The 12,792-nt window shown below is 38.6% G+C and overlaps 1 protein-coding gene across 1 annotated transcript; it reads left to right on the forward strand.

The window, feature by feature from the left end:
- Positions 1–9,282: 9,282 nt before the first annotated feature.
- LOC113034237 (natterin-3-like) lies at positions 9,283–11,543 on the forward strand. The gene is made up of 3 exons (XM_026188638.1): positions 9,283–9,358; positions 9,635–9,713; positions 10,319–11,543. Exons 1-3 carry the CDS (start codon positions 9,353–9,355, stop codon positions 11,407–11,409), a joined length of 1,176 nt encoding a protein of 391 aa, XP_026044423.1. The 5' UTR covers positions 9,283–9,352; the 3' UTR covers positions 11,410–11,543.
- Positions 11,544–12,792: the final 1,249 nt, after the last annotated feature.

Raw genomic sequence — 12,792 nt, forward strand, 5'->3', positions numbered from 1 at the left:
TGACACTCATGTTATAATGCTACGTTATCTTAACATTACTGGAATGAGTGAAATCTGTTTCTGAAATCTGAGGTTGGGGCACAAAAACGAAAACAGCTTGTAGAAGTGGGGGGTCATATATAGATAAGACCCAGAAGGGGCTTGTTTGGATGTGTAGTCCCACTCCTGAAATTCAGATAATTTATCTCCAACTACAGAGAAGAGACACAGCTAGAAAATTACCCCTAGAAAGGTTTTTCCTCTGTGTTAAATAAAATCAAAGGGCAGAAGACAGAAATGTGCATCCTCATATTGGAGATAAAGTATCTGAATTTCGGGAGTGGGACCATGCCTCTAAACACTCTCCTTTCAGTTCTCATCTATATATATTCCCCCAGTTCTACAAGCTGTTTGTTCTTCTTTACGAGCCCCACCCTCCCTCCCATTTTTCAATTTATTTTCTTCAATTCTCATTAGTCCATGGGGGGTCTGCCAGGCCCAGGAGCCTCCACCAGTCCCCTTCTAGGCCTTCCCCAAACCGCAGCTCAATTCATGTCCAAGCTATTCACCTTTATCTACTAAAACGCTGTCAAACCTAAAATTAGGATGTGGGCCCAGTGAGTGAATCACAGTATATATGCCACATATAATGGAGCATAATGGACTCTTTGACTAATGACCAGCTGTTTGCAGTTTGTCCACAAATACCCCCCTGCTGCAAGTAAGATGAATCTCTGCATTTTAAATGATGAACACAGCAGCTTCGCTAACTTCACATTTCTTAAGCAGAACTTAGAATTCAGGCACTCGGATTGATCTTGTGATTGGAGGAACTGAAATTTGACTTCAACTTAAGCAGCAACTTCTGTAAAATTCAGTGTTAATTAGGATTAGTGGGAATTATTTTGTTTTTGAATGCTTCATTTTATTTTGGTGAGACCAACAAAAGGTCAAACATTCAGATTCTTTCTATGTTTTTTTTTTTTTTTAATTAGCTGCAAGTCTGTTTTCCACACTGAAATAATAGCAGAAAAATTAGAAATGCTGCTTTACTACCTTGTGTTTCCCTGATTCAAATTTTCTTTTTGAGACAAAATGCTACTTAATTGATCCATCCATCAATGTCCTTCCACTTATCCAATTCAGGTGAGCATCTAATACTCTCAATTCCACTCTAATCTTTTCTATAGTTTTTATATTGCCCTGGTTGCCCTCCTACTGTTTCCACCAGCCTGATATATCAGCCTAAACTATTCCTGTACTTAAGTTTTAAGCACTGGTACTTTCCTGTGTGAGACTGGCTGAGAAAATACTGATATGATCCTCAGCAACTATCTAAACTAAACTATTTTGTTTGACATGGATGCATGCATAGAGCCTGAGGATATACTCCTGTTAGTACATATCAACTCAATATGACTCTTACTCTCCCAGGAAAACAATGTAGAGCAGACACAGAGCCAACATGAGCCTATCAGACTGTGGACACGCTGTATCTTGAATAATTAGGGCAATAATAATGAATGCATTACTGTTAAACAAAGATGACCAGGTTAAGGTTATTTTATTATGCACTTTTACAGTGCTCCTGCTTTAGTTAGTGCCACCATCTTAACGCCATACATCATAGCAGGTCTCACTACTGTCTTTTAAAACTTCTCTTTCACTCTCGCTGCTATCCATCTGTCACAAATCACCCCTGACACTCATCTCTACCCACTCCACACTGCCAGCATTCCTCTTCTCCTAATTGTGCATTGTCTCATTTACACACATTTATTCTATTTTACTTATACTGCCTTTTATTCCACTTCTCTCCAGAGCATACCTCTACCTCTCCATGCTCAGTTCTACCTGTTACCTACTCTCACTACAGATCAGAATGTCATCTGCAAACTGGAGTTCATGGAGAGTTCTTTCAGATGCTCCCAAATGGGTCACTGCTGCAGAAGGAGCCACATGTTTGCTTTGGCACAGACTTTATGTCACACATGAATGCCCTTCCTGACGCAGCCCTCTCTTTCAGCATGCAGCATACAAGCTTGTGATCCCATGAAGCTGGGTTTGTGTTTCCTCCTGGAAGAAACTGGGATCTTTCAAGATTAGATTTCTTTATATTTTGGATCACAACGTTCAAGTTTTATAAGGCAGATAACAACTTAAAGATATTTTTATATTATATTATTATATTATGGGCCATCGTGGCTCAAGAGTTGGGAGTTCGACTTGTAATCGGAAGGCTGTCAGCTTTGACAGTCTCGGTCATTGTGTCCTTGGGCAAGACACTTCACCCGTTGCCTACTGGTGGTGGTCAGAGGGGCCGGTGGCGCCAGTGTCCGGCAGCCTCGCCTCTGTCAGTGCGCCCCAGGGTGGCTGTGGCTACAATGTAGCTTGCCATCACCAGTGTGTGAATGGGTGGATGACTGGATGTGTAAAGCGCTTTGGGGTCCTTAGGGACTAGTAAAGCGCTATACAAATACAGGCCATTTACCATTTACCATTATTTTTGGGGTAGTATTTGGGAATTATTCATTTTATACATATATATGAGGTGTACATCACATTTTGCTTTTTGTCTCTGTGTGAGAGACACAGTAACTCAGAGAGCAGCGGCTTCAGGCTCTCCTTACTGTCAGTGTCTCATTAAAACTGGCATGGTGTGGTAGTTCATCTGTTTTTTAATGAGCTGTTTGCCTGATCATCATCACCCTGAGCACAGACAGCTATCCATCTAACAACCCAAAACAGAACAGCTCATTCAGCTGAAATGAAGCCTGACACGGCTGTCAAGGACACTGCAAAGTGCCGGCTCGCCCTAAAACACACGCTGGTCACCCTGTCTGACCTTTTTTCCATTGCACTGCCGACCCAGTCTGCAGAATGTGCTGCTGTGAACGCACACAGCTGACAGGGTCTGAACTGTGACTGTCTAGCATTCTTGGAAATCATTTGAAACTGTACTTGTTTTAAGGGATCTCACATTTGGATCAGATATTGATCTGGATCGGGTAACTGTGCCACTGTGCGCACCGATTTTGTCTATTCAGTTCAGTGTTGTTCTGCATTTACTATGCCACAATTCAACAGCAGGGCATTGGTATCTAACAGGATATCTGGACATACTTTATGCATTTTTTTGTACATTTTTAATTGTAATCAAGTGAGCTGACAGGATGAAAAATCTGCAAAGATTATGATGTTTTTCCTGTTGGCTTCCCTCTCTCTCTCTTTATATTCAGACTTGATGGGGAGCTCGTACTACCCAATGAAAACATTACATGTAGTCATCGACTAAATTCAGTATTAATTTAGTACTAATTTACTTCAATAAACTTTCAGGTGTAGTGTAGATACACACACACATTGAGAGAAGAAATTAGCGTGATGTGCATCAATGATTCACACTGAGCTGAACTTGCTAGTATAAGAAATTTGGTGAATGATGCAAATACTTTTTCATTTTTACTGCCTTTGTCCCATTGTTAAATTCAAAGTCCCTGCATTCTTGCATGTATTTATTCCAAGCATACTTAGATGCAGTATGCCAAAGTTTAAGCTGTTCTATGGTATTCCATGTATTCTGCACGTATGTTTACTTGTTTCCTGCATGTGTGGGTTTCTCCCATTTAATGTAACAAATATTAAATGGTCATAATAAAGGTCATCCCATGTCACCATCCCATTATGTGGTTTCTTATGGAAAACTAATGTTATGTATAATCTGGCAAAATGGCTTTTTTTATTGTAAATTTTTTAATGTTATTTTTAAGTGACTCAAATTTTCAGATTGTCTATTTAAAAAAAGAAAAATCTACAAACATGATCCAATATGAATCCCACATACATGATTCTGCTTCATGTACTCAGCAGAGCCCCATGTGAGAATAAATCTGCAGCTGCAATCTTCTGTTTGAGTGATGCTTGCAAAGAACAACTGTGACTGGCTGCTTTAGGAAACATAAAATACACGTCTTCTATAATGTGAGATTTTAAAGATTTAAATCTCCAGTAGGAGCCAGCGGACTTGAATCTTTGAGAGTATATCTGTGAGTGTTTGAGACAAAGAGACAGAAAGATATAGATAGATGGCAAGATAGGAGTCTATGATTTATTTATTTGTGGGTAAGTGGCAGTGAGAGCTGCAGTAAAACTGCTGCATGAGAACATTTCACTGGAACGTCCAAAGCAGCAGCCAAGTGTGCAGGAAGTGTCCTGCAGTCATCCTCATTCGAATCAAGTGCTGCCATTACATCACCTCTCCTGTTGACGTCTCCAAATTATGCATAACCTGCATCATGCCTGACACACCCAGTTAAAGAAATAGTGGGTCTGTGGCTGCTGATGTGCCACATATGGATGTGTGTCAAGGAAAGGTCTCACTTTTAAATGCACCGTTTAGAGTTTAGCATGATTTTTTAGTATTTTAACGTAAATGCTCAAACTTAAGCACTTCTCTCTCTGATGTCTAAGCTTAACCAGCGACTAAAGTAAAAAGTAAGCACAAATGAAAATCATGAGTTATGAGTGAAAGCAAAGGAAAAAAAGAAAGAAAGAAAGACACCTTAATAATTTGAAGACATGGTGGTATGTGACAGAACAGCAATGTTTGATGCCTTGGGATGAGAACATGCTACCAGCCCTACAGAGCACTGTTCTTTAACTAAAATCTTAATTCTTCACCACTCACTACCTCCAGCCTGTGAACCCAGCATAGCACCTTGTGTGCCAAGACATTTAGTCGATCCAAAGTTCAGAACAAAAAGTTTGAATAAGCACCGTTTATTATTTATGCTCTGAGCTTTTGGAATTGTCAGAAAAGCACAAAGTGTTGATACTTTTTAAAACCCTCATTATATTTTAGGCTAACAAAGATTTATTTGGGTCTCGAAGTGCAGAGCCTTCAAATGCCTGGCTCCTCTCCATTTGAACCAGCTCCCAGTCTGGGTTACAAAGACCTCTCTACTTCTACAATCTTTCATTTTAACTTTAATTCTTTTGTTTGTTTGTTTGTTTGTTTGTTTGTTTGTTTGTTTGTTTGTTTGTTTGTTTGTTTGTTTGTTTGTTTGTTTGTTTGTTTGTTTGTTTGTTTGTTTGTTTGTTTGATTGATTGATTGAAAAAGCTTAAAGTTAAAGCTGGACCAGGTGACCTTGAACCACTCTTTTAGTGAGATTGTTATACTCTCAGGTTGCTGGGGTAGTGTCCCATTATGTACCAACCATTTTTTTCTCCAACCTTCTTTCCGCTACATGTTTTTTTTTGCTCACTCTTTTGTATTTTGTGTTTTCTCCTCTTTGTCATTAGTGCTCTGCTTATGCTGCTCTTTCCTGTCTTTTCTTTCTTCTCAACCAACTGAGATAAATGGCTGCTGCTCTCTGAGTGGTTCTGCTGAAGGTCTTAGAGGATCATCTGATTATTGGGATTCTCTGTCGTACTGTAGGACAATATAAATATGATAGTTGTGTATATAAATAACATTATATGAACAATGGATAGATAAATTAAACAATTTAAATGAAAGTGCACAAGTGATTTCAGAGTCAATTTCAAGATTCTGGTGCTGACTTATAGAGCTCTTCATGGACAAGCTCCTGCCTACATCACTGAACTTCTACAGCCCTTTGTCCCCAGCAGGTCTCTTAGGTCATGTAATCAGGGTCTACTTGTCATTCATCATAGAAGGCTGAGAACTAAGACAGAGCTTTTGCCACTGTGGCTTCCAGACTGTGGAACTCAATCCCACTGAGCTTAAGATCTCTGGACTCAGTAGCTTCTTTTAAAAAAAACAACTAAAAACATCTTTTTAGCAGTGCATTTTGTTAACTGTTGTCTGTTTTGTTTTATACTTTGTTATCCATGTGTGAAACACTTTGTGATCTTTTATCTATAAAGGTGATATATAAATAAAGTTTATTTACTTACCTACTTCCACACAAAATCTTTGAACATATACAGATATTATAGTCAGGCAGTATAAACACATGCGTATGAGGGAAGAGAATTCATTTCTGACAAGAAGCTGGAGTTTTCTAGTCAGTTGCTGCCTCCTGCTGACTCTCTGCCCTACATACATATGCATTTATAAGCTTATGCTCTGCTAATGCCATTTTAAGTTTCAGAGAAATAAAGCACATAATATACCTGTTTGTACCAGTAATCCATAATGACTTCTTCAGTTACAAAAATTTATTCAGAAATGTATTCTCTGACACGAATCTCCAAAATGTTTTAGAAAATATCTCTTTTGCTTTCTTTGATTTACAAAAATACAACAGTATTTCTTCCACTCCTTGGGACCTACATTAAGAAAGTTGAGGACAAGATATCTAAACTTTAAGAAATAAATGTTATTTCAATGTTTACATTTGTATTAATGTTTAGAGAGGATAATTTATCGGAATTTTACTGGTTCCCCATCAACATCGCAGGCTCAGTTTATGCTCACGCCATCTGCTATTACCTGCTGAAATGCTGTCAAACCTAAATTATGTGGTTACAGTACTGAAAAAAAATATTTAAAGAGGTAAAATTATAGTGAAAGTGGTCAATCTATCCAAAACCACAACTTAAGCACAAAGACAAACTCCTTCAACATCTCATTGATTTATGCTTTTACCTACTGAACTGAAATTGTTGACGTCTCTTCTCTCAAATTCAGTGAAAGTGCATTCTGTCTCTGTCTCTGTCTCAGAAAACAGCTAAAGCTTCAACTTTAGAATGTAAACATTTATGGACCAATAACTGTAATGGACATTGACTGTATAATCTGACATTTTGCATAGTGAGTACTTTTGTCTTTGCTGTTTAATATCAAGTTGGATTTCGAATGCAGCGATTTATTGTGAACATTGCCACAAAATATTGTATGGAGGTTTGAATAATAAATAATAAATTAACACACTTGCTTTTGTTTATAAAACTACAAAACTAAGGTTTGTAGGTGTTTCTGTTTCCATCATCTGTAATGCATGTTGTTGTTGTGCCTATTTGTGTTTGTAAATGCACATTAAAAATGTAATTTGAAAGCTTATTTGGACTTCATTAGTCTGTGCCCTACTTTAAAGGAAAAAGAAAGGCAGGCTATTATGTAACTTTTCTACTGGTCTGGCCAACCAGAGATCAAACTGAGCTGTAACTGTTCAACTAAAGTAAGTTTGACACCACTTGGTTAACCTGTGCATTATGACGACAGAGTGGTCTTAATACATTTCTGTCACCGTATTTTTAGCCTCTAGGCTGATCATGATCACATGCAAATTCAATTAGTTGCTAAATAAAATTGCATATACAGAACCAGGGCTTCTGGAAACAATAGCAAACATGCGTGATGAGAGTAAGAAACTATTGCAGTTTCAAAGACAGATAAAATCTGTTATTTGAAATGAAAAATAAATTCATTTGTAAAGGGCAGTGAGCAGCATTTGGCAAAAATGACATATTAATGCCAGAGGACAATGATCAGACAGCTTCTAGCTGATAGGAAAGCATCAGTGACTGAATAACTGTTTGTTACAACCAAGGTTTGCAGAAGAGCATCTTTGAACACATGTCAAAACTTGAAGCAGATGGGCTGCAGCAGATGACCACACTGGGTGTCACTCTTGCCATTTAAGAACAGGAAACAGGAGACATTGCATAGTACTGGTTGACTGGAAAAATGTTGCCTTATCTGAGTCTTGATTTCTGCTCCAACATTAATTCATTGTTCAGTTTTTTTCACCTCTTTGTGACTGATGGTTGACTGACGGGAGACGAGGACCCACATTAGTAAATGAAAGCCTGAAACTCAAATCTTTGCTACTTGGCAAAAGGTCAACAAAAAGAGATCAGATGATGAAACCAATGCAAACAGACAAAATAGCAAATACAGGGAACAGAAGAGAGAGAGGAAAAAGGCTTACACAATAGTCCAACGACCAGGCGTGCGCGCGCACACACACACACACACACACACACACACACACACACACACACACACACACACACACACACACACACACACACACACACACACACACACACACACAAATAGGCACTAACAATGCAGTTTAAAAAATGTTGTCAACCCCAACAAGCACTCAATTAATGTAGCTATCATCCTACTCTAATGTTACCAACACTGGAGTGTATTTACCTCTTTTACAGCACAAATGACTGAGCGTACCAGAATCTTTTAATTGGTGGACTAATGGCAGATAACAAGCTCCATTATTCTCTTGTTAAACCCCTTTAGAGTCTGTCAGCCGTGTGTAACAGGTAACAGGTAACAGGTAACTTCACACAACCATCATAAGTGAACATAGTTCATCACCGAATGCACAAATACCACATTGAACTCTAACTTTCACAAACCAGCTGCTTTCAAACCCTCAAGTTATGTAAGATGGCCTGAGCTGAAGTAAAAAACTGACCTGTCAGCATTTAAAAGTCCTTTTGGAAAATCATCATCAGGGATCATTTGATTGTTATCAGCTCACAGTTCCACTTGTTCAGCTAACTCAGGTAACTTGCTTATCTGTGAAGTCACCATTAATGGTAGATGATGTAGATTTTAGACCAGGATTTGCAATTATCAAGTTGTTTTTACTTACTTCAATTTCACAAGGCAACAATGCACAAATGTATGTAATTGCAAAAAGCATACTGTGTGAAATATTACAAGTGGTGGTTAATGAGGAAGGAAGGAAGCAAACTCCACTCTAAAAATGTAAATAGTCATCATGTATGTCAAAAATGTGAACACTCACTGGGAAAGGTAGTCTAAGGAGCTCGAAAAGAAAAGTGTCTGGCTTGAAGCTTCTTCAGTTCTAAGGTCAAATGGTGGAGAGTCCCATTTAAGCCCTATGAGAGTGTCTCCCTAAGAGGGACATGAACCCCCTGTTGATCCTCTACCTAATCACACGAGACAAGGTGTGAAAATGGGTGTAGGTTACAATCAGCCAAGGTTTCAGGTGAACCCGCTGTGAAACCTAGCTCCACCCTATCATGTGATTTCCTGAGGTCAAAAGGTCTAAATGTGAGTGGGCATCCTTCTTGGGGGACGCTCCTATAGGGCTTAAATCTGGGACTCTCCACCATTTGACCTTAGAGCTGAAGAAGCTTCTCGGATGAGAGGTGAAACATCTTGAAACAACTTAAAGAAGTCCAGACGCTTTTCTTTCCAAGCTCCTTAGACTACGATGACCTGAATGACTGAGAACCTTCACAGACATATTGGGAAAGGTAATAAATGCAACGTGACACAAGCACAAACACACTGTAACATGTTATTGATCTCTGCTTTCACCCACCTGTTGATTGGTCAGAGTCCAAAATAAGATATTGGTCTGCAGTCAGACACGCGTCAGACCTCGAAAGACTTAGCAACTTACACTTATGATGGTGAGTAACTTTTTACTTCACAGTAAATGTTGAAACAGGTTTTGAAAATGTAATTAACCTAAATATAAAACTGCAAAACAAAGCAGACTGTTCACTTATTGCTGAAGATAATTTAACATTTGATTTCTAAGGAATTTTTGTTTTCAGATTTTACCATATGTTTGAGTTTCATGTTTCTTGTGCAGCCTCTGCGTTTAGGGTAACAGTGGTGGTCAGCTGTTTAATGGCTGCAATATAAACTGTTTGCAATAAAACAGCTTTTCCTTTTTATTAAAGCTGTCATTGCTGTTGCTGCTGGCTCTGTCACCAGCCAGTCCTCGGGGCACTGTGAAGAAGCACTCAGAGGACAGAAATGGTAAAATGTAACTGGCATTATGAATTTGCAAAAGTGTCCTCAAAAGTCCTTTTGTGAAAATAAACAAGTGAGATTCACTTTTTTATACTAGCTCTAAAACTACTTAGAGATTAAATGCTCAGATAAACCCAGTGTACACTATGTGCTCAGGAGCAATAAGCACTAATCAAACAGCTAAAGACCAGGATTCGTCAGTCTAAAGGCTGCAACACACCAAACACTACAAATTCATCCTTGGATCATCAATTTACCTTGAGGCACTGGAATTGTTTATCTCCTGCTTAAATCTGAATTAACCCATTTAGAAATATCAGGAAATAACGAGACGTCCAGTTCATATTTTCATTTTTAATTATTATTATTTATTTATTTATTTTTTACCAAGATTTGGCTTAAACCTGATTTTAAAACCGTTTTAACTGACAGTCATAAGAAATTCTGAAATAAAAGAGAAATTTAAGATGAATTGAAACTACTAGGAGAAAATATCATAGTCAAGTTAAAATTGTGTCGACCTTATGGAAAGAGCAGTTTCTGAAGTTTCATCTTTTCACACATGCATATGATTATTTTTTTTAAAAAGGTTTTTGTTTTCTTTCGTACAGTGACCTCTCTGAACCCAGATCTGGACAGAGCTCCTGAAATGACAGACATCTCAGTTAACACATCAGTATATCAACATCTTTTGTTTCCAGCCAAGATGAAACAGAAAAGGCAGGCGTTTGATAATAAGGGCAACGTGAAATGGCAGACCTGGACTGGTTCCCTCCCTGATGGAGCGGTGTCAATTTACAACACATATGTGGGACGTATTGACTATGTCTGTAAACATGGATGCCATGCTGGCTTGTACAGCCGTAGCTTGGGAGATTTCTGCCACTTTCCCTATGGCGACAAAGAGTATCGTATAAACTCATTTGATATCCTTGTGAACGAAGATGACTTTGAGATCGTGGAGTGGAAGGAAGGTTCCTTTGGTTCAGTGCCCGAACATGCAGTTAGAACATGTTCTAGTGATGAGGTTTATGTTGGAAAAAACAAGTATGGTCTAGGTAAAGTGCATCCTAGACACACTGCATTTTTTCTACCTTGGAGAGGTGAAGAATATTTTTATTGGTACTATGAGGTGCTGACCATTAATAGAGATATTGACAGTGAGATCATCTCTGATGTCAGGTATAAAACTAACAACGCTAAAATCAGCAAGCATCCTCCTGAGACCATGCGCATCTCTTCCAGTATTAACAATGGATGCAATCCAGTGACAAAAACAGTAACTCTTTCAAAGACAGTTAGAGATGAGAAAAGGTGGGACATTCGCGCTTCTGTCTCGGTTGGTGTCACTACGACTTTTACTGCAGGAGTCCCTGCCGTAGCATCCGGAAGCATTCAGGTTAGCGGTCAATTTACATTTGACTATTCAAATGGGGCAACTCATGCAGAAGATCACACCCACACTGTTGAAGTACAGGTCTCCATCCCACCAAACCACTTCTGCAAAGTCAAAATGCTGGCTTATAAGTATGATGTAAACATCCCTTTTACTGCTCTCCTCACCCGAACCTACAGGAACACAGCAATGAGACGATCACACATCTCAGGGACATACTACAGCATCCAGACGGGAGAGGTCCATGCTGTGGTAGAAAGATGTGAATACCTAACTTCTGCACAGCCATGCCCACAAAAGACATAATAACACAGTTGTAATCATGTGTATATACAAGTTAAGTTGTAAACCTGCTCAACATTTGGCAATAAACCCTTTCTGATTCTGAAAACTTAATATTCCAAATTTATCCCTCCAAAAATAAAAATGCATCAAATGTTCTGTTTGTCATGCCATACCCTCCTTCCCTTGTTTCATTATTCATACAACATTATTTATTTATTTTTTGTAAATAAATAAAACAAGTTTGAAAAAATTTTTTTTTTCTAAACAAAGTACTTCAATAATATTATAATATTATGCTTTAAACTAAAATAGTGTTACCTACCAAAAGTATTTATAGCACCTCTTCCAACTTTTAAAGTATTGATTTAGAACAAAAGTTTCCCATCTTAACTCTGCATGTTGTTATATAAGGCATAACAGTGTTGCAGTATTTAACTTTGTTGCCTCACAGCAAGAAGGTCCTGGGTTCAAATCCACCATCTGCCCGAGGCCTTGCAGTGTGGATTCCACCTGTGTCTGCATGTGTTCTCACTGGGTCCCCTGGCTTCCTCTCACAGTCCAAAGACAAGCAGTTACTGGGGTTATGTTTACTGGAGATCCTAAATTGCCCACAGGTGTAAATGTGAGTGTGAATGGGTGTCTGTCTCTGTGTGTTAGCCCGGCAACAGACTGTCAGCCTGCCCATGGTGCACCCCACCTCTCGCCCTATGGCAGCTCGGGTAGGCTCCAGCTTCCCTGTGATCCTGAACTCGATAAGTAGAAGAAGATGTACAAATAACTCCAACCGGTCGCGGCAGATGGCCGCCCCTCTCTGAGCTTGGCTCTTCTGGAGGTTTCTTCCTGTTAAATGGGAGTTTGTCCATCTCACTGTCACCAAAGTGCTTGCTTAAAGGGAATATGTAATTGTCAGGGTTTTCTCTTTTGTATTATTTCAGGGGTTTTACCTTACAATATAAATCACATTGAGGTAACAGTTGTTTTGATTTGAGGGTGTATAAAGGCGAATTGAATTGAATTGAATTGAATTAAATAGCTGGACTGATGTTTGAATACATACAAATGGGCAACTTTGCTCTACCTGCTTAGTTTTTATGAATCTATAAGAATAATTATGATGATAATTTTTTTCTTTGCTGGACTGTAGTATTTGATATCTTATTCAAGGAATTGATCATTCACAAGACACTGTGACCCTCTTAAATCAGACTAAAAATAAAACTTCCTACCTTCCTTCCAAGATAATGTGATAAAGTAAAGGAAGAGCCACACTCTCTTTATCTCTGTCCATGTGCTCACTAATAATAATTACATGTTGACTTACCAAGAATAAACTTTTTAGTGGTGTGATCACTACATCAGTTTTTAATTCTTCACAAAAAATTGTGAAAACTGTTTTTGTACCTG

The sequence above is a fragment of the Astatotilapia calliptera genome, chromosome 12 (genome assembly GCF_900246225.1).
Source record: "Astatotilapia calliptera chromosome 12, fAstCal1.2, whole genome shotgun sequence".
Taxonomy (NCBI): domain Eukaryota; kingdom Metazoa; phylum Chordata; class Actinopteri; order Cichliformes; family Cichlidae; genus Astatotilapia; species Astatotilapia calliptera.

Coding starts and splice junctions, on each gene's coding strand:
- LOC113034237 (XM_026188638.1), top strand. Junction 9,714..10,318: donor GCACTCAGAGGACAGAAATG/GTAAAATGTAAC, acceptor TCTTTCGTACAG/TGACCTCTCTGAACCCAGAT.